This window comes from Sinocyclocheilus grahami, unplaced genomic scaffold (genome assembly GCF_001515645.1).
Source record: "Sinocyclocheilus grahami isolate Dianchi unplaced genomic scaffold, SAMN03320097.WGS_v1.1 scaffold2088.1, whole genome shotgun sequence".
Lineage (NCBI taxonomy): Eukaryota > Metazoa > Chordata > Actinopteri > Cypriniformes > Cyprinidae > Sinocyclocheilus > Sinocyclocheilus grahami.
In genome coordinates this window covers 18,402-40,920 of record NW_015507267.1, presented here as the reverse complement: position 1 = coordinate 40,920, position 22,519 = coordinate 18,402, and the positions used below count along the sequence as shown (strand labels likewise).

General features: G+C 37.3%; 2 protein-coding genes and 1 long non-coding RNA gene across 3 annotated transcripts; all 3 read right to left on the bottom strand.

Moving 5' to 3' along the window:
* Positions 1 to 1,900: 1,900 nt before the first annotated feature.
* LOC107574005 (caveolin-1) lies at positions 1,901 to 7,522 on the bottom strand. Its single transcript, XM_016260476.1, has 3 exons — positions 7,190 to 7,522; positions 6,366 to 6,533; positions 1,901 to 2,765 (listed from the first exon to the last, which is right to left on the bottom strand). The coding sequence occupies exons 1-3, from the start codon at positions 7,223 to 7,225 to the stop codon at positions 2,424 to 2,426; spliced, it is 546 nt and encodes a 181-aa protein (XP_016115962.1). The 5' UTR covers positions 7,226 to 7,522; the 3' UTR covers positions 1,901 to 2,423.
* A 1,033-nt stretch (positions 7,523 to 8,555) lies between these two features.
* Positions 8,556 to 9,606, bottom strand: LOC107574003 (uncharacterized). Its single transcript, XR_001607608.1, has 2 exons — positions 9,304 to 9,606; positions 8,556 to 8,901 (listed from the first exon to the last, which is right to left on the bottom strand). It is a non-coding gene; the product is annotated as an uncharacterized lncRNA (long non-coding RNA).
* A 1,416-nt stretch (positions 9,607 to 11,022) lies between these two features.
* LOC107574002 (caveolin-2-like) lies at positions 11,023 to 13,687 on the bottom strand. The gene is made up of 3 exons (XM_016260473.1): positions 13,365 to 13,687; positions 12,493 to 12,680; positions 11,023 to 11,526 (listed from the first exon to the last, which is right to left on the bottom strand). Exons 1-3 carry the CDS (start codon positions 13,512 to 13,514, stop codon positions 11,376 to 11,378), a joined length of 489 nt encoding a protein of 162 aa, XP_016115959.1. The 5' UTR covers positions 13,515 to 13,687; the 3' UTR covers positions 11,023 to 11,375.
* Between the last annotated feature and the right edge of the window lie 8,832 nt (positions 13,688 to 22,519).

The following is a 22,519-nucleotide window of genomic DNA, read 5'->3' as shown; positions in this document are numbered from 1 at the left end:
CACAAAGGATATGTCGGGCAGCTGCTCGAAGATCTCGCCTTTGGAGAAGACTGTTGATTTTATACTTTAAAAATGTAAGTATTACTACTTAAACATTAAGATTACCCCAGAATGAATTGCATCGTTTGCCCACCCCAACACTTACATGCAATAATAATGATAAATGCTAAACAATAGTTACTTTTTTTTTTATACTTAAAATGAAAAAATATATACTTTTTTGTCGTGACATAGCTATACATAAATATACACTAGTTGAACAAATCGAAATACGATCTCATCTACAGAGGCAGACTCTTTAAGCAAACGCATCGCAATAGATACTAAGACAGCAGGTAGACAAAGAGGTGACCGAATCAAAGCAGGTAGACAAAAGGTGAGAGAAGTGAGCTTAATATCAGTACAACATACTATAAACCCCACATAAGCAGCAGCCTCTGATGCTGGAAATGTTAGTTTGCTGCCAGTCCTTGCCTGTGTTTGTGTGTGTGTGTGTGTGTGTGTGTCTGACAGTGAATAAACAGAAAACCAAATGATTTCACTTCGTTCTGCAGAAACATCATTTTAAAAAAAAAGCAAAAAAACAAGTTCTTCATCTTCAAAGACTGCAAATAATGTTTAAGGATATGTTAAGGCTGTGATAATGTGCTTAAAAAGTTCAATCTTCACGACCTGCTGGAAGACCTCGCTAGGTTGTTATCCTATAGTTGCTAGCTTCATGTGACGTCTCTCTGGAAGTTGTAAAGACATTCTCTGCCACTCAAAAAGCTGTTGCCATGATGGCCGGTTCGAAGTGTTACATGTCAGAGCCAGGAACAGTCTCTTTGTTTGTATATGATGAGCTGGCAAAGGGTTCAGTGAGGGCACCTCTTTTGCCCGTGTTTGGGCCGTCCACCATATTCAGTGGCAACATGCAGTGTGACGGGCAGTCTTGACATCAGCAGGGCCACGCCTACTTTTTTTTTATTCGTTCAGTTTCCCCCGAGGCCGTTCCCAAAAACAAACATAAAACTTTTGGACTACATAAACCCCGGTGATGACACCAAAGGGTGATAGTACCCAAATGAAAGGACGAACATAGCAAAACTATTAGAATCTACTATATATTGTTTACACACCACAATGGAACTATTTTGGAACAGCTAAGTGGACGTGTCAATGAACAAAAGGGGACAAAAAACAAAACAAATTCACAGCCTTGTCCCAGCAGGCAAATCTTAAAGTTATAGTTCACGCCAAAATGAAAATTCAGACATTGTTTACTCAACCTCACATCTTTCCAAATGCATATATACCTATGAGTTTTCTGTTGAATACAAAGTAGAAAGTTTGAGAAATATTTAACATTAAATGTGCGGTCACATTTACTGTTGTTCAGCAAAATTTTGCGGCTGAAATCCAGTTATTTCAATAGGAATATATGCAATTGACTGGGAATTTCACAAAAGATTTCTCCCCGAATAAACTCAAGTTGGTCACGCAGATTTGCCGCATTGATAAACAGAAAGCTTCTTGGGTTCATACATCGCAACACTATTGACAATAAATTGTGCATGCTTTTTGCGCACAAAGTTTTGTCAAAATTTCTGCATCTTAAAAATACAATTTTTATCTATTTTATACTTTTACATTTTTGTTTTAAAATGTATATTTTATATTTATATTATAGTCATATTTTTATATGTATATATCCTATTTAAAGGAATAGTTCACCCAAAAATTTTGCCATCATTTACTCTCTTGTCGTTCCAAACCTGTGTAAGTTTCTCTCTTGCTATGGAAGTCAATGGGGACCATCAACTGTTTGATAACCAGCAAGAAAGAAACTCATACAGATTTGGAATGACATGAGGGTGAGTAAATGATGACAAAATGTAAATTTTTGGGTGAACTACCCCTTTAATGATATTGACTACTGTCAAACTCCAAAAAAAGCACCATTAAAGTACCATAAAAGTGGTTAATATGACTCATCCTCTATATTTCATATCACATGACTACAGTAGACTTGTGCACAAGTCACATGGATCACTTTTACGGTGGTTTCGGAACGATGATCATGGAATGACACGAGGGTAAGTAAATAACAGAATTTACATTTTTGCATTAACTTCTCCTTTAAAAGTCATTCCAACGGTGATAAATGCTAACAAATGACAAAAAATGAGCATTTTTGACACACATCCCCTATACCCCAAGGACTCCAAAGCTGAGAGAAGACAAAGCTCATGGACAGGACAGAGACGGAGAGGAGAGTCTTATCTAAGGGCCACCTAAATACAGTGCAACCCTCCATCTCTGTTCACTTTTTCTTTGCCCTCTTTTTTAGAGAGGTTACATTTGTTTTATCTTCCTGCATCGGACATTGGTTTCCATTCCCCCACCCCACCCAATCCCTCTGGCTCTTTTCCTTCTGCCTGTCCTTACACCACCTTGGTGGTGGTGACCCGGACGCTGCTGAAGCACTTTCCCATGGCTTCGAAGAGCGGGTCGCAGAAGGTGTGCACACAGATGGAGTAGACTCGACTGACACAGTGGATCTCGATTAGGTAGCTCTTCACGCAAGGCACCACCGCCCAGATGTGGATGAAGGAGAGGATGGCGAAGAAGATGCCCCATACCAGGGCGAGCGGGATGCCCACCAGGGCCGTCAGCAGCCTGTAGCACCAGTATTTGGTTACTGTGAAGGTGGTGAAGCTCGCTTTCCACACGCCGTCAAAGCTGTAGGTGCCAGCAGGCTCGGCGATCACGTCCTCAAAGTCCACCTGGAGATGAAAGGGATTTCAGCATTATATCATTTTGTATCGGAATTGTACAATTTTGTACACAATAAAACTATTTTAATTTTGCACAACTGGTTTCCAACTAACCCATATTTTACAATATCATGATCAAAACTTTTTCTGAACATCCTTAATCTACTGCATGTCTTCTGCTTCCTGGTGGATTATCCATAATCTTCAGGTAGTAAAAAAACTTTTAATAAAAAACAAACAAAAAAAACAAACATATATATATATATATATCTGCCTCTGTGCTGCAATACAGATATTTTTGCTTGGGAATCTTTGCTTATTCAAGAATAACTTTTAAATTATTATTGTTATTTCAAAATATATTAAATAATAAATATTTCATAAACTATTTACAGAAAGAAATGTATATATAATAAAAACATTATATAACTGCATAAATACAGCTGTATTTACATTGTTTATAATATGAAATTATTATTATTATTATATTTTATTTATAATTTTCTATATTATTGTTTATAATCTATCTATCATTTCTAAAAACCTAAATACATTCAAATATATATGTATAATTATAATAATAATATTATATTATAAAGATATAACTACAGACATAAAACTTAATATATATTTACATTATTTATAATATATATAACTTATATTTTAAATTATATTTTACTTATAATTTTCTATATTATCTTTGTCTACCTTATTTATAATCAGTCTATCTATCTATCTATCTATCTAAATATTTAAATACATACAAATATATCAGAATCAGAATCAGAATGAGCTTTATTGCCAATGAGCTTTATATAAAATTAAATCAACCGATAGATATAAAATAATAAATCTATTTTAGTCATTACTGTAATGCATTTCATAATGTGTAATGCCAACCACAATTAAACTAAAAATAACATTAAAATATTTAAATATGAATTTACAAAGATATATTAAAATATACACATGTATGTATTTATGTATGATTTTATATAATCCGTCTTTCTCCAAACGATTCGTCCAATGAGGGGTCATGGGCCTATTCATTTCATTTATTTATTTTAAAAAATTTAATTATTCATTATTACATTTTTTTCTTTTTTGTTTTGTGTAAATGATAAAATAATAAATGAACAAAAACTGGAGTATTTCTGCATGTCCTCATCCATATTAAGCAGACTGACATTAAGAAAAGCAGCAGGACTCTTCGTCCTCCTCCCCTCCAGCCGTCTCCACATTCCTCACAGACAGCATCTTTACATTGTCCAGCAGCTTCACTCAGACCGGTACCACCCAGTTCATGCCCAAGTTACCGTGCTCTAAACGTCCCGTACTAACCGCAGACGGGATCACCAAACACTAACATTTACGAAAGACGTGTATCTATAAATCTCATTTAACAAGCCCTGCAAAGCTTGGTTTAGATGTTCCTAGAGCTGGCAAACCTCACACCATCACAGTACAGCAGTACACTTGCTTTTCAATGCAGATGTGTTTATTTCAGTTGATTATACAGGGAAAAAGCACACACAAACACACCCCGTCCTTCACAGTCACACGTCAAAGTCAAGATTAAGCTAATATTTATTTAACAACTCCTTTTTGAGCAAGCTAGTCAACGAAACATAGCTGAATTTCTTCTAATCGAAAGACAGCTTGTTGTTTACAGTGATCTTTCAACTGATAGTCACTAAGTATGAATTTTTTTTCCCATTCTTAAAAGACCAGTTGAGACTTTTTATGCATAGTCTTGTTGTTCACTAGGAAAAAAATGCTGGTTAACCAACACAATCTAATAAAGCTTGTTGACCAATAAAGGCTTGCTGGTTAAGTTAGTTAAGAAGTCATGTCTGGACGAAAAGGTAGAGTGTTTTAGAGTAAACTGAAGTTCCTGTAAGAGTAAAATGATAAATTACTACTTGTCCAAGGGCTTGAAACCATCATGGCTCAAGTTGGCAAAGAAACGCTAAATTATACAGTCTTACATAAGCCTGTCCTCCACATTCATTTATCTACAGTATATCCCAATTGGCCGGACACATAGTTTCCATTAGTTGAATATTACAACCATGACTTTCAACAAAGTTAAAATAAACAGTTCTTGAGCTGACTGCACAGTGTTGTCTGATAACACCCTCACTGTACTGACAGAAGTATCCACTTGCGTTCTTCAGTCTTGGGGGCTTGTGATTATATGACTCATCCACATAGCTCATAAATCACCAGTGTGCAGTGCAAAGTTTATGGAGGAGTACGAGTGCCACTTAAAAGTGAAATCAACGTCAATTTAGTCATTTAAAAATCACTATATAAATCACTTTTCAAACTGACAGATAGCAGATATATTTAAAAATGTTAATTTAATAATGTCTAAAAATGCAATAAAACAAACTCTTAATATTTCCTCTATAAAAAAGGTCTTACTTTGACAGCTCGTCACTGGGAGTTATCAATGCAACCAATCCTTCAAAATGAATGCATGTAGGATTTCACAAACTCGTGCCACAGTCGCAGCATTTCACATTGCAAATACAGCTGCTCCAGTGATAATTGTTGGGAAATCCAGCTTAAGCTGGTAGCTGTAGAACAGCTGGTTTCTAGCTGCTCTAAGGCTGAGTGTATTTCTATATCATCTGTTGACTTTTCTTTCTGAGAAAGTTGCTATGCAAGGCATCGCCCCAGGCCCAGGAAATTTTTCACGAAGAATGTTAGGTGTGCAGTCTTTGTTCAAAAACAGGAAACTCTTAATATTTCCTCTATAAAAAAGGTCTTACTTTGACAGCTCGTCACTGGGAGTTATCAATGCAACAGATCCTTCAAAATGAATGCATGTAGGATTTCACAAACTCGTGCCACAGTCGCAGCATTTCACATTGCAAATACAGCTGCTCCAGTGATAATTGTTGGGAAATCCAGCTTAAGCTGGTAGCTGTAGAACAGCTGGTTTCTAGCTGGTCTAAACTGGTTGACCAGCTACCCTGCTCTAAAAACCAGTTTGACCAGCTGGTTCAAGATGGTCTATGATGTTGTACCAGCTAAAGTAGGAACACCAGCACTCCAGAATCCAATGATAGGAACCAGGTGAGAGCAGATTCAAGTGCGTTTAAGGTTTTACAAGTAAAATAATGGATTACAATTCAAAAGAACTTAAAACCAACATTGTATCAGTTTTCAAAGACAGCTGCTGCTTGCAGTAATTGTTTCCAGTGCCACCGTGACAAACTGACCACTGACTCACCACTTATGATACGAAGCCAAGCTTTCTGTTGAGCTATAATGCGAAACTATTACGATTTTTTAGCAGTATGCACGAATTGTAATGTTCTCCGAACATGTTTCTTAATATTAACAATACATAACATTTAATAATTATAATATTTAGACAATAATACAAACAGTTTGGCCTATTAATAAATTACATTTTGTAATTTGTATAAAATATCACATATACTAAAACAAAGTCGCATGCATGCACTTGTTTCATATTACGTTATACTATTGCTGCACTTATCTACATGAGTGAATTTCTAAGTCTTTTATTATTATTAAAGTGACATAAAGTTTAAAAGTTGCATAAAGCAGAAAAAAGTTCGTGGAATGACTTACCTTCACCACATCGGCATTTAAATGCTTTGGGTCCCGGTTGACCAGGTCAATCTCTTTGGTGTGGACATCCTGAAGTGTCTTTTCGTTGATGCTGTCGTTATCCATTTCTTTATTATTTGGTTTGTAAATGTTCCCCTGTTTCCTGATGAACGGTGAGTGAGCGTAGTCCTGCGGTTCCAAAGAAAACAGAAAATGAAGTTCATGAGCGTGGAGGGGAGACTGGGGCGCAACTCAGCACTGCCCTGGCATGGGATGGTTTTAAGCGGATAGAAATGAAGCACCACACCCCTCAGGAACACAGCGGAGCGACCCGCCGCACGGGGGCGCCATTTTACATTGTGCGCGACGCGTGCTCTTCTCGTATTCCGCAGCAGAAAATACACTCGCAATTTAAAATATTTACCCATTGGAACGTGTTTAAAATATGTTAGTTATTCTGAACTAAAAAAAGTTCTTAAGAAGTAATTGCATTGCGCTTCGACAACATTATATTGGATTAGTGAACAGTTCATCATTTAGCTAATATTATTATTAGCCAATATTATGCGAAAGTGTGCATATAGTGAACAATGGAGGGAGACGTGCGGCTTGCCGTACAAATACATGCCAGAAAAAGATAAGACCTCAAATTAGCCAACATGCGCGGAAAAACGCCAGTTGTAGAGCAAGTGCCAACACCGCCTTCATGTGATGATAATCCCCTAAAAGTGTTTGAGTAACAAGTAGCCAACTCAGCTAAAGGTTTATTGCATAAATGACTCAATAAAGCCTGAATTGACATAAAAAATAAAAGACTTCTGAGGTAAAATAGGTGTCATTCTCACCTCTTCAGGTGCCCCGTCCTTGTATCCGCTAGTCATGCTGTCCCGTGCCTAAAGTGCGTTCAGATGAGTGTGTGGAAACAAGACAATCAGTAGAGAGGAAGCTGTGTGTGTGGGAGGCGTGGGGAATGGGGATATTGCTTACAGTGGGGGAGTCCTTTCCCTTAAAACAGCCCTCTTTTCTGCATACTAAAGTCCAATAAAGCTTTTATCTACTGAGTCGTGTTTTATCTCTTCTGGAGTCTCTCATGGCATAAAGTGGGAGTTCCTCTCTCAGTCACCGAGGACTAGCTGTGTGTTGAATGAATGAGACTGAAACCCTCCATTAGCCTGCCACTCATAGAGCTACGCAGTTAGTGGTTGGATATTTTGACGTGATTTTTCCCAAATGGGAGGCATATTTGGGCACTGTACCAACTTCTTATGAACGAATCCCATGTAGCCTACACTACAGAAACATCCACTCGTTTTTCATTAGCACTATTTTCCAGTGTAATGGTAAGTCATCACAATTAGGCTATAAAGCAACAAAATGGAGGAGGTAGGCTATGAGGATTGTATAGTGACCAAAATTAAATGTTAAACAAATCAAACTAACTTATAATTTAGCTACTCAAGTAGCCAACCTACTATCTTACATATCTAAGGTGCATCTTGAGATGGTTTTCAAAAAAGTATTAAGTATGCTGAACACTTATTGGCTACTTTTCTCAGTCCAACTTAACCACAAAAGTTTTAGTTCTGCATGGAAATTCATACTGACTTGAGGTGTATATAAACCGGAAATGTGACTATTCTAAGGTTGGTTTGCATACCGAAATGTACCTCAAGGCAAGACTTGCACTTAGTTTGGAATGTTTTCAGCAACAATAACACTGCAATCTGGTTTTTCTCATATTTGTCCAACTTTACTATCATTTACTTTACTTATCTATATATTTTAGTGTGCATTTACTGTACCTAACAAGTATTTGTGTATCTAGGTCAGGTCCTGGCAAAGTGAGGGATGTGACGGGCAATGCAAAATATGCAAAAAAACTACGATAGTGGTAAGGTCACTCTCACTGTAGCTCAGGTAAAAAGCAACACTTTTTTAAAATAATAAACCTATTCTACAAAGTCAAAATGCATAATGAAACATTTAATAAAACCTAGCTTTTAAGAGCTCAATAGAACACTTAGATCCTTCTACAAAAACATACACTTTATGCAGGTACACCGTTATCCTCGGGCATATCTGCTGCATTGAACATGTCACCCGGAGGACTTTTCTCATTGCACAAGTCATTAAATCTTGTCAGGTTAACATTCCATGTGCCACACACTGATCTCCATGGTATGGTCTCTCAGCAAAGAAAACAATCTATCCTTTAACTTCCAAAAATAATTTTATTTGCTGAACTGAGAGACATTTAGTTCTGTCTTTCTTAAGCTTAGCTGTGTTCAGCATGTTTGCTACATGACATCATTCAACAGGGGCGAGGAAACGGCACCTGAGCCTCTAATGTTCCATTTCACAGTCAAATATTCCATTTACTCTGCGGAGCCACTAACAAAGCACAATCAATGGCAAACAGCATGTCAAATGTGGCTTTGCAAGTCAAACTAATCGCCATTTGGGTGAATTTTTATCATTATAAAAAGAAGTCATTAATACAGAAGAAAATGAAATGTGTTATATTTGTATAGAAATGCTCTTTATAATAGGAATGTACCTAAAAAAACACTGATCTCCATGGTATGGTCTCTCAGCAAAGAAAACAATCTATCCTTTAACTTCCAAAAATAATTTTATTTGCTGAACTGAGAGACATTTAGTTCTGTCTTTCTTAAGCTTAGCTGTGTTCAGCATGTTTGCTACATGACATCATTCAACAGGGGCGAGGAAACGGCACCTGAGCCTCTAATGTTCCATTTCACAGTCAAATATTCCATTTACTCTGCGGAGCCACTAACAAAGCACAATCAATGGCAAACAGCATGTCAAATGTGGCTTTGCAAGTCAAACTAATCGCCATTTGGGTTAATTTTTATCATTATAAAAAGAAGTCATTAATACAGAAGAAAATGAAATGTGTTATATTTGTATAGAAATGCTCTTTATAATAGGAATGTACCTAAAAACCATAAATAGTTTATTCACTGAAATGCCATCAAATCATTTAATTTACTCTTCTTGATAAATCATCTCCAAAGAATATAAATATTAACTCAGGAATCGCACAACACTACAGCCCTATTGGAAGTAGTTGCATAATTTTTTCCTTACAAGCACATCATACACTTATTGCAATATTATATTTACTGTAGTAGCACAATATCTTAAAGTAGTTCATCCTTAAATGAACATTTGTTGACACTTTACTCACTCTCAGGCAATCGAAGATGTAGATGAGTTTTCTCTTCCGAACTAATTTTGAGAAATTTAGCATTACTACTTGCTCTCTAATGGATCCTCTGCAGTGAATGGGTGCCGTCAGAATGAGAGTCTAAACAGCTGATAAAAACCTCACAATAATCCTCAAGACTTCAGTCTTTCAATTAATATCTTGTAAAGCAAAAAGTTGTGTGTTTGTAATAATTCCACATATTTGGAATTAATTGCAATATTATGGATTATGGCCTCATACTTTAGCCCGGAAGCAACTGTTTGAAGGTAAAAATGTCTTGATGAATTTATTACAAACATACAGCTTTTCACTTCACAAGACTTTAATAGATGGACTGGAGTCGTGTTGATTACTTGTGGATTTTTGAGATGTTTTTATCAGTTGTTTGAACTCTCATTCTGACGGCACCCATTCACCGCAGAGGATCCGTTGGTGAGCAAGTGATGTAATGCTAAATTTCTCCAAATCTTTTCTGATGAAGAAACAAATTCATCTACATCTTAGATGACCTGAGGGTGATTTCATTTTCAGCACATATTCATTTTTGGGTGAACTATTCCTTTAAGTCTAAAATCTCAATCATTACATTATAATCTTTGAAAAGTCTTGCATTATATATATATAACAAAAGCTTAATTAGACTTAACAGAACTGAAAAAGCATGTCAGCATTACGAGGCTGATGTGTCAGTGCCAAAACAACGGAATGAATATTGCAACTGTGCATTGAAATGAAAGAAAACGTATTTTTAACTCAGGAATCGCACAACACTACAGCCCTATTGGAAGTAGTTGCATAATTTTTTCCTTACAAGCACATCATACACTTATTGCAATATTATATTTACTGTAGTAGCACAATATCTTAAAGTAGTTCATCCTTAAATGAACATTTGTTGACACTTTACTCACTCTCAGGCAATCGAAGATGTAGATGAGTTTTCTCTTCCGAACTAATTTTGAGAAATTTAGCATTACTACTTGCTCTCTAATGGATCCTCTGCAGTGAATGGGTGCCGTCAGAATGAGAGTCTAAACAGCTGATAAAAACCTCACAATAATCCTCAAGACTTCAGTCTTTCAATTAATATCTTGTAAAGCAAAAAGTTGTGTGTTTGTAATAATTCCACATATTTGGAATTAATTGCAATATTATGGATTATGGCCTCATACTTTAGCCCGGAAGCAACTGTTTGAAGGTAAAAATGTCTTGATGAATTTATTACAAACATACAGCTTTTCACTTCACAAGACTTTAATAGATGGACTGGAGTCGTGTTGATTACTTGTGGATTTTTGAGATGTTTTTATCAGTTGTTTGAACTCTCATTCTGACGGCACCCATTCACCGCAGAGGATCCGTTGGTGAGCAAGTGATGTAATGCTAAATTTCTCCAAATCTTTTCTGATGAAGAAACAAATTCATCTACATCTTAGATGACCTGAGGGTGATTTCATTTTCAGCACATATTCATTTTTGGGTGAACTATTCCTTTAAGTCTAAAATCTCAATCATTACATTATAATCTTTGAAAAGTCTTGCATTATATATATATAACAAAAGCTTAATTAGACTTAACAGAACTGAAAAAGCATGTCAGCATTACGAGGCTGATGTGTCAGTGCCAAAACAACGGAATGAATATTGCAACTGTGCATTGAAAGAAAGAAAACGTATTTCTCTTCTCTGGGCTTCAGAAGTCAAGGATAAATAATCCTTCAGCTAATAATCCTCCAAAAGGAGGCCACAACATTGTGACAAACAGATTCTGCAACACTTCTATGCTGAGTTAGATTTGCTCAGTTTTGCACAGTTTTGACATTAATGGACGACAAGCACCGTCCAATGCTGAAGAAGAACGGCCCAATGAACATGTCCATCAGGCTGGTCCAGATCACGTGGATGGAGGGCAGTGTCATCATGCAGCCCTGGATCACTGGCATCACCACCCTGCGGAGGGAAAACAGCTTATCATCATGTGTGCTGATATATAAGACTTATAACAATCATATCAAGGTGAAACTGTTCCTCTCTCTTTGTTCTGGGGTTAAAATATAGCCTGGAACATGTGTGAAGCATTAACCTTCCTATCAGATGGTTCCAATAATCATCACCTTTGATATTGTTAACAGTCAGCACATATGCAAGATCTGTCCGTCAGCATGACTGGCCCATAACAAACTTAACAAGCATCATTCATGTCTGTAACATTTTAGCATGTTGCAATGCAATTGCTTAGATGTTCTAGGTGGTTGAAGTAAAAACAGCCCATTTCCAAGTCTTTTTGATAATTGCTTTCTTTTTTTCACTTGTTTTGGCATCTACCAGGGTACAATTTAAATGCAGACAAGAACACACCTGTCTTCAACAAGCCACATAATTCGTCATCCAATATAGCACCTTACACTTGCAATATTCACCAAGTAGGCTTCTCTTCTCCTTTTGAGCTACACTGACATCTTGACATTAGATCTTATCTGGCTAATTTGTCAGGTCTACTCATTCCTAAGCTAATGGGGTCACTCTGCTACTGCAGGGTTGTTAAGTTTACAAACATCCACATGTGCTAATATTTCACCTAAGGAACACTGACCCTGAAAATGCTCCTGATTTAAACTACACAAGGGTCAAGCGCCAAGTTTCTGCTTGCATGTGTCAAACCGTTAAGAGGCCGGAGAAAAACACATGACTAGAATGCTAACAATCCAGTGTGAGTTATGTGCGGATTTTTCCACCGTGGAAATGCAGGCCCACCTGTGCTCTGCAAAACTAATATGCAAGACTTTCTCTGTGGTATTTTTTTAAATGCCAGTCTTTATCTAAGTGGGTAGTGGCCAAGGCAAATATTTTGCAATTAGGCTGTGGAAAATACAACAGAGCGCCAACAGCCTTCCCCAACAAGAAGCCTTTTCATACCAAATATGTATACAGCTGAGGATCCCGAAAACAATCCCTGCAATGAATGCCATGGGAATGGCCAGAAACGTGGTGAGGATCCGGTAGAAGATGAATTTCACCAGCTCAAACACAGCATGACTGCTGATCCACACTCTGTCAAAGCTGTGCGTGGAGATGGGTTCAGCAATGATGTCTTCAAAACCAACCTGTGGAATCAAACACGAAATTTAAAAATCAATGGTAAACAAACCCTTTAGACTATCAAATTAGCCCACATGTATAAAAAGAGAGTAAGAACCAAATTTATATTTGAACTACACATCATTACTACACATCATTTATTATTTATTGTTATTATTATTTTGTTTCTTTTGAACAAGAAACACATTAACCGGACAATTTAGTCAGAAACGCAAGTTATTAATACAAACATACCTGCAGCTGAATCACACCTGTGCTGATATTCAGTGCAATAGTCTTGTGAGTGATATTAAGTATTTTATTTATTGTATTTTGATATTATCGTTTATATTAAAACAACTGGCACCTTATATGTATTTTCTTCGGTCAGTATTTTTTTTTACCCTTGTGTGTATGTTAATGCAGCATTGTATGCAAAACAATTATGCCAAAAAAGTACTCGAAATTGAATTGAAAAGAAAAGATTATCGCGCATGTGCAATATTCAAATAAAACAAACTCACTCCGAAAATGCATTAATGTGCACGTGAATGGCGGTGCGAGAAAACACTTCTCATCATACCGAAAGGAACTAATATGAGCACCTTGTTAGCGCTTATATCACTCATGTTTAGTCAGTTTTAGACGCAGGTATTTACAAATAAATGATAGTATGTCAGTGATACTGTAAGTCTCGAGTTGTCACCTACCTTTAGGTGCGCGTTAATATCTTTAGGATCTCTGCCCTGGACTTCTGAATACACGTGCGGTTTCCCCCCCAGTATAGGTTCAATCGATCTATTGAATTCATCCTCATCCATAATGACGCTGGTTTCCATTTTTTCTTTTTCAAGCCCCATTTTTTGTTTGTTTTGGAGTTGCGCGGCGCGCACTGCTGTGTGTTGCGCCTGCTGTACGCGCACTGTGCGCTCTGGGCAGGACGCGTCCACGCCCCTCACGCGCAGGCAAAACACACATCGGCACTCAATTCACTGCTCCAAACAAATGTGAACCAACTATAAGAAACATTTCAGGAATACATCTCTGTCTAGCCGTCCTTATCTCGACAAACTATTTATTGAAATAGAACTCAAGGAATGTTATCAGATTGTTATTGTTATTTCCTCTATAGCGTGAACCTAGTTAGAGGATTAGAATATTTTTCTCAGGGGTTTCCTCACATTTTACAGATTCATTCATTCATTTATTCATTTATAGTTTATTAATACAAAATGTTACAATTTTTAAAACTTCAAGCCATAGCTAAATGTTGATTTTCCACAGTTAGTTAATTGCTTTTCACTGGCTTCTTTGAAGAGTGTTTTATTCTTTTTTACTATAAAAAGAATATTCTTTACACACAGTAATGACTATTTAGAATCAAGCAGTCCTGAAATGGTTATTTTTGTTTGAGCTTAGGGTTCTTTATTCTTGCCTTTTTGCTTTTTAAAATCTGTAACTTTCAAAAATCCTAAAAATAAATTGAATTTATTATCCATGTTAGAGTTTTCAATTATTACTTGGTTTTAAACATAAAAAGCAAGCGTTTTCCATTTCTTAGAAACATTACTACTTGAGAAGGCAGTATTTTTCATCTTTCAGACACAGTCGATGACTGTTAGTAGATAATTTGCCTGCCTTAACTTCAGACAATAGGCCACTCTCTGATAAAGTGCTGGTCTTTACCTTCCTATCTGACTTTTTAAAGAGACAGTTCACCCAAAAATGAAAATGTTGTCATTAAAAACCTAACTTTCTTTGTGCAAAATGCAAGGGTGATGAAACTGCCTTATATCATAATGGAAAAAGCCTAATTGAAATAACTGCATTCTTGAAAAGAAAACCATATTAATAGTTCAGCAAAATCTTTTATTATTTTTCTTATGTAAAATAATATTAAGCATGTTATATTAAAAAATGTTAAAATAATACTTTAACAAAATTGCTTTACATTTTTTTGTTACTTTTTGCCCAACAAATCAATGTAGTGCAACCAACAAAGCAAAAAAAACATGAATTAACAATACATTTTTTTAAAAATACATAAAAAAATTTTTTTTAAATAAATAAATATATATTAAACATATATATGTGTTACATGTATGCCTTGTTTTCTGTTCTCTCTGTTGTGACCTAGTTTTTCTGAGTTGCCTGATTATGTCATTCAGTTCACCTGTTGTCTGTTCATCATCTCATTAGTTCCCTTTGTTTGGTTCATGCTTATAAGTCCTCAGTTCTCCGTTAGTCTTCATCCGTTCTCCGTCTATATGTTAAGTTGGTATCCGTGTCTGTTCTCCTGGATTTATCTGATTAGAAGACTTCTCATTGATCTCCTTCATCTTCGTGCAGTTTGTATCACCAACGCGTGACAGAAGAACGGACCGACAACAGTTTTTTTTAGTTTTGTTCCCTTTCCCCCCACTCTTCTGTCACCATGGACATTCCTGCTGTGGCCCTGCTATGCCGCTGGAAGACCACACACAGGACTTTTTACATCTCGCGTGCCTGACTCATTACCCTGATTGCTCGCTCTGACATGTTCTGACCAGGTGCGTGAGCCGGCAACATCGTCTGTTCACGAGGGAGTTTTGGTGGAGATCGAGGGCTTGGAGGGAAGCCCCCCCCACACTCCCGCCACTGAGGGTGAGCTGCAACTGGCCACTGGATATTATGAGGAACTAATGGACATTTTCCAAATGTACTTAATGGACTGGTTTGGGGAGGTAATACCCAGTTCTCCTGAATCTCCTGTGTCTTCGCTGGTTCCGCCCAGCCCTGAATCTCCTGCGTCTCCGCTGGTTCCGCCCAGCTCCTGTTCACTTGTGTTCCCTCCCAGCCTCCCTCTCCTGCCTCCTCTCCAAAAACCAGCTAGTTCCTCAGTCTTATCTCCGCTGGTGCCTGTCAGTCCCTCAGCTCACCCTCAGTCAGCGCCATCTGGGCACTCTGATCTGCTTCGGGACTTCCAGTCTCCAGCTCCGCCTATGCGTGAGGATCCCCTGTCTCCGCCTCCAGCCTCCGAGTCCTGGACTCCACCTCGGTCCTTCGACCTATCCTAGCTCCCTTGTCTCCACCATGGCCCTTCATCCCACTGGCTCCACCAGGTTCCCTCGTCCCTCCAGCTCTGCCTTGGTCAGTCGTCGACCATCCGCCGCCTTGGGACTCCACTCCTACGGCTTCGCGTCGTCACTCTGTCCCTCTGGCTCTGTCTGGCTCCTCCTTTCCTCTGGCTCCACCTTTGTCCTCAGTCGCTCCGGCTCTGCCGCGTTCTTCCGGATCCCTGCCACCACCTTGGTCACCTAAGCCATGAGCTCCGCCTTGGCCCTCCAGATCCTCTGTGTCGCCCTGGCTCTCCGTCTGCTCGGCTCCATCTGGGTCTCCACCTTCAGTGGCTCCGTCTCCATTGTTCGTCCCCAGGATGTCATCAAGGCCTTCTCCACCATGGCTCCTCCCTCCCTTGACTCCACCTTGGGGCCTCGTCCTGGCTGGTCTCTGGACCAACATCTGTCTCCTCCTGCTCCTGGCTTCCCCTTGGCTCCTCCCACCCTCCACTCCCCCTTAGACTTTTTTGGAATATTTTAGTTTCTGCCTTTCTCCTGCTCCACGCCCTCCTCCAGAGCACCCACCCTCCCTCCTCAGTTGGACTTCGTTACGGCGCAGAGACGTGCCTTCCCGGGAGGGGCGAACTGTTACATGTATGCCTTGTTTTCTGTTCTCTCCGTTGTGACCTAGTTTTCCTGATTATGTCATTCAGTTCACCTGTTGTCTGTTAATCATCTCATTAGTTCCCTTTGTTTGATTCATGCTTATATGTCCTCAGTTCTCAGTTAGTCTTTGTCCGTTCTCTGTCTATGTTAAGTTGGTTTCCGTGCCTGTTCTCCCGGATTTATCTGATTAGAAGACTTCTCGTTGATCTCCTTCATCTTCGTGCAGTTTGTATCACCAACGCGTGACAATATGTGCAACACTGGTGATTTTTCACGATTCAGATTTCTTTCTGTGGAACACTAAAAAAGACGTTTAGTAAAATGTCCAAGCTGTCCTTTTCCACAATTAAAGTGGATGGTGACCAGCCTGGGCTGCGTTTCCCAGTTGAGCTAAGTTGATCGTAGCTCCATTGGTGGCAATGGGTCTACGATGTACTTAGACTTATGATGCTTTTAGGAAATGCAACCCTGGTCATTCTGCTAAACATCTTCTCTTGAATAGCACTGCAGATTTTATAATTCTTACCAAATGTCTGAATATAATGATGATCTCTATAACTAGAAGGAATGAAGGGAGTTCCACTGGAGCTGATACACACATAAACAACAAACTCATTGTGTTGTAACAGTCGGGAGGAAAAGGGGAGAGGCCTCATTCTGCTAAACATCTTCTCTTGAATAGCACTGCAGATTTTATAATTCTTACCAAATGTCTGAATATAATGATGATCTCTATAACTAGAAGGAATGAAGGGAGTTCCACTGGAGCTGATACACACATCAACAACAAACTCATTGTGTTGTAACAGTCGGGAGGAAAAGGGGAGAGGCTGCGGCGCTCATAACAGTGGAGCAAAAGCACAACAGTGGGAGTGAAAAGCACATTCTACCCACAAGGACATGCACAATACAGGCCATAATCCCTATGGATAAACAGACAGCTGATTTCCAACAGCACAGCAAAGATGCCCAGACCTTTCCCTCTGCGTGTGTTTGAAGTGGTGATCAGACGTTGTCAGCATCATGAACGGCCACTATGATCTCTACTTTGATGTGGGTGCACTACATATTTTTTCTCTGATTTAAATTGTGAAACAGAGCAATCAGACTTCACTGCTAAACTCTTCATTCAAGGTATTCAGTACTGTAATCTGTGATGAAGGGTTTAGCAGGCAAGTCTGATTGATCTATTCTGGTGCAAGTTAAACAGTCTTTCCCTCGAGGACACGGGACCTGCCCAAAAAAGAAATAATCAGCCAAATCTAAGTCATGTGGTGAACCCAAAATGTAGGGTAAAATAAATAAATAAAAAAAGAAACAGAAAATCTCATTACGAGACCACTGTAGATCCTCATGACTATGTTTCAGATTCAATCATCTCTTAAAATATCACATAATTTGATGTTTTAATAACAAGGCAATGTTAGTTCAGACAGTAAAATGACATGTGGTGCAACTCTAAAAAAAATTGTGTGCACTCACATATACTCAGGGTGTAAGGAAAACTCTTCATCCTACAGCACAAACAGTGCCGGAGATTCTTGATGAATTAACTAAAGGTCACATTCCATGGTCCTGTCTGTGATCTAATTCTACCTGCAGCAAAACAATGATATGAGCACAATGATATCAGATGGGACTTCCTGACAGTCACCTCATCTGCTAAGGCTCTCAGCTCTGTGAATACCGGCACATCATAATAAACCATGACATGCAGTAATCGTGAGAATCAGTCCATAGCAATCTTTCTCTATTGTCATCAGCCTGCAAGTCTGGGACAGCACACTTTCACAAGCAGTAGAATACAATTTCTTGGTACAAAAGTTTAGAGTGAACATTATAGAAAAAACATTCCTGGCTATTACTTGTAGAGTAAACAGAGTTTTGGTGGTCATGAGTATATGATTAAATGAGGTCGCTTTTCCTTTCTTGTACTAGACTGCTATTTTGTTCTGGCGTAAAGGACTAACAAGAGCTTACTGGCAGGGAATTGGCAATCAAAACAGAAGATTTCAATTAAAGTCTTCAGCAGAAGGAAACAAACATTCGGGAACGGCACGTGCTTTATATCATAGCACTGATGAAAGTCTTTGCTTTAACATTGCATAACTCTTTCAGACATAAAAGCGGCCTTTGTTTTGCCATTGACTGCTTATAAAGACCGAACTTAAATCAACTTAAGGAAATGAAAGTAGACTAGAGAGAATACATTAGCCTTCATGCTCTCTGCCAGCATGTACCTTTGTCTATACAGATCAAATTTAGGCATTGTAACTTCTCCAAGCACAATAAACCTGTCAAAAACAACCAATCTGTTCATCTGTACCCACGTTGCTCTGTGTTTGTGAACACCACTGGCTGAAGGTGTGGTGAACACATCGGGGATCCGCCCAGAGCCCGAGGCCGTGTTAGTCGATGCAGTATTTGCGCTTTGCGGGAAGAGATAAATACGTTTTTCCATTTGTACTAACTATGGAGCAGCTTTTGCAGTGGTGCTGCATGAACAAGTCCGAGTCCTTACAAGCTTCAATCCTCCAGTTCTGACACAGTTACCCAGTCACACACGGCGGGATATTCATCTCCATCACATGACAGACCCCTCAAACCATTTTCCATCAGGTAGATGAGTGTATCAGATCCTGCATACCGGTGCTGTTACTCAACAGCTTCAGGTGTGCTTTTTCCCTTTATTTTGAGCCAAGTCTGGAAATGTTGGCCAGTGATCTTGCTTCATGCACATCTATTAAGTTTATAAGCTGCCCTAGTGATAAACATGGTATCAATTCAAAGTTTTAAGCTTCTAGATGATTTATACACTGCCTTTTTTTTAAGTACGTTTTTATGTCACCTCATGAAAACAGTGTAAGACAATGTCTTAATACACTGAACTCACAATTTTAAGAAATCACATTAATTATTTATCACTTTATCAGTTGGCTGAACAGTCCCAATACATTTTTTTAAACATCTATTTTAATGTTAAATATTAATATGTAGTTCTTATTTTAAAGTGTAAAAGTAAAACTTAAAACAAAACAAAAAAATAATAACTAAACATTTCCTTTTCTCTAATTTTTTTTCTAAACATCTTTTCTTGTGAATATTATTTTTAATTGTAATCATTTCATGTTTTTTTATTTTAATTAAATATTTCTATTTTTTGTGTTTAATTAATGATAAGTGTTTTTATCAACTCACAAACCCACTGCAGTTCTAACATTAAGCCTAGTTTGGGAAACGGTTCACTGTTTGTCTTTTTAGAGCCAAAAGCATTTATCATATACTACAGTTACTTAATAGGTCCTTTTGGTTCACTAGATTTCACATCCTTCCAAACCTACACTCTTAAAAAGTGTGTCCTCAATGTCAATTTCCATATTGTTACCTCATGTCTGAATATACCTATTTTCTTACTGTATAGTATGGAAAATAATTAGTCCAGAATGAGTAGTATGTCCGAATATGCATCTTAAACACGGCTGATATCAGGTCACATGACAATTCCAATACTGCAACATCTTCCCCCAGGAAGTGACATAATTTCTGTATAAAACACAATGATCTAAAAGTAAATAAATCTTGCACAGTTAAATTAATTGCACACTAACCCCATTAAATATAATTGATGAAACTTTAAATATTTTTAAATTATTAAATAAATTTGATAATATAGTTTTCATCCTTACACACACATACTTATTATGTATTACACACTATATATATATATATATATATATATATATATATATATATATATATATATATATATATATATATATATATATATATATATATATATATATATATATATATATATATATATATATATATATATATATATATATATATATATATATATATAGTGGATGACTAAGACAGACAGTCTTCACTATTTATGTTCATTCATGCAGGGCTAATGTGCATTATGTCACTGTTATATTCAGGCCAGAAAATGACAAACATGGAGGAATGTGCAACAGCTCAAGATGTAAAAAGCTCCACAACAGCACTAGTGGTATGATAATAGTGATCAAATATAAGATTTCAAAAGATAAAATAAAATAACTATTAAAAAACCCTTCCTTTATTAAATGTAAGCTTGAATATATACTGTGTATGCTTATACATATAATAGTAACCAGAGTTGGGTAGTAACTGATTATATGTAATCTGGATTATGTAATCAGATTCCAAAAATCAAGTACTCGTAATTAGAGTATATTACATTTTATAATGCTTATAATCAGATTACAGTTACTTTTTATGGATTACATATTATTCACACAACGGCAATCAGTAAATAATTTACTGATTCTCCCTAATTCTTCTTTTAAATGGATCCAAAGCCAAAACCACTTTGACATCAAAATATTTTCTTGAAATATCTCTGAGGAAGTAAATATTTCAATAATTTAACAGCACATTTGCATATTTACAATTCGATGTTGCTTAATGGTCACATTGGCATGCAGGTAAACAAATTAAATATTTCACTGCAGTTCTAACATTAAGCCTAGTTTGGGAAACCCTGGTTTAATGTAATGTTTAATGCATTTTATGATGTTGATATCAAAAAATTGAATGTATTTTCTTTCTCTTTGCTTTTTTATATCAATGTGGCACATTCAATGGTAAGTTTAAAAGAAATTAGATAAAAACGTAATCTGAAAGTAATCTAAAAAGTAGTCAGAATACAATACCTATAATGAGTAACCTAGATTACGTTACTATCTACAGTTTTTATCATGTAATGTGTAATCAGTAATGGATTACAATTTGTAAGTAATCAGCTCTGAATAGTATGTATAAGTATCTTGCATATATATTAATTTACAAGCTAATTCACCAATGCAGAATGAAAGTGTCCTGGTTTCAACTCTGCCCTCATGAACTTATTTCCACTTCTACTGGTCTACATTGCACCATTTCTAAAAAGGCACTGATTGCAACAAACAAAAGAGAGTGATAAGCACTCAATGTGCCGGAACGGTTCACTGTTTGTCTTTTTAGAGCCAAAAGCATTTATCATATACTACAGTTACTTAATAGGTCGTTTTGGTTCACTAGATTTCACATCCTTCCAAACCTACACTCTTAAAAATAAAGGTGCTTCACGATGCTATAGAAGAACCTTTTTGTCTAAATGGTTCCATAAAGAACCTTTAACATCTGAAGAACCTTTTTGTTTCACAAAAGGTTCTTTATGGCGAAAGAAGGTTCTTCTGAATATAAAAAGGTAAAGAAGAGATGGTTCATTAAAGAACCTTTGACTGAATGGTTCTTTGTGGAACCAAAAATGGTTCTTCTATGGCATCGCTGTGTACCTTTATTTTTAAGATGTTATTTTTTAATTATGCTAAAATTTAAGATAGAAGTTGACTGAGCAGAGATTAAAGCCCGATAAACTTCTTATATATATATATACATATACAGTGGGGAAAAAATTTATTTAGTCAGCCACCAATTGTGCAAGTTCTCCCACTTAAAAAGATGAGAGAGGCCTGTAATTTTCATCATAGGTATACCTCAACTATGAGAGACAAAATGAGAAAAAAAATCCAGAAAATCACATTGTAGGATTTTTAAAGAATTTATTTGCAAATTATGGTGGAAAATAAGTATTTGGTCAATAACAAAATTTCATCTCAATACTTTGTTATAATATACCCTTTGTTGGCAATGACAGAGGTCAAACATTTTCTGTAAGTCTTCACAAGGTTTTCACACACAGTTGCTGGTATTTTGGCCCATTCCTCAAGAGCAGTAATGTTTTGGGGCTGTCACTGGGCAACACGGATTTTCAACTCCCTCCAAAGATTTTCTATGGGGTTGAGATCTGGAGACTGGCTAGGCCACTCCAGGACCTTGAAATGCTTCTTACGAAGCCACTCCTTCGTTGCCCGGGCAGTGTGTTTGGGATCATTGTCATGCTGAAAGACCCAGCCACGTTTCATCTTCAATGCCCTTGCTGATGGAAGGAGGTTTTCACTCAAAATCTCACAATACATGGCCCCATTCATTCTTTCGTTTACACAGATCAGTCGTCCTGGTCCCTTTGCAGAAAAACAGCCCCAAAGCATGATGTTTCCACCCCCATGCTTCACAGTAGGTATGGTGTTCTTTGGATGCAACTCAGCATTCTTTCTCCTCAAGATGAGTTT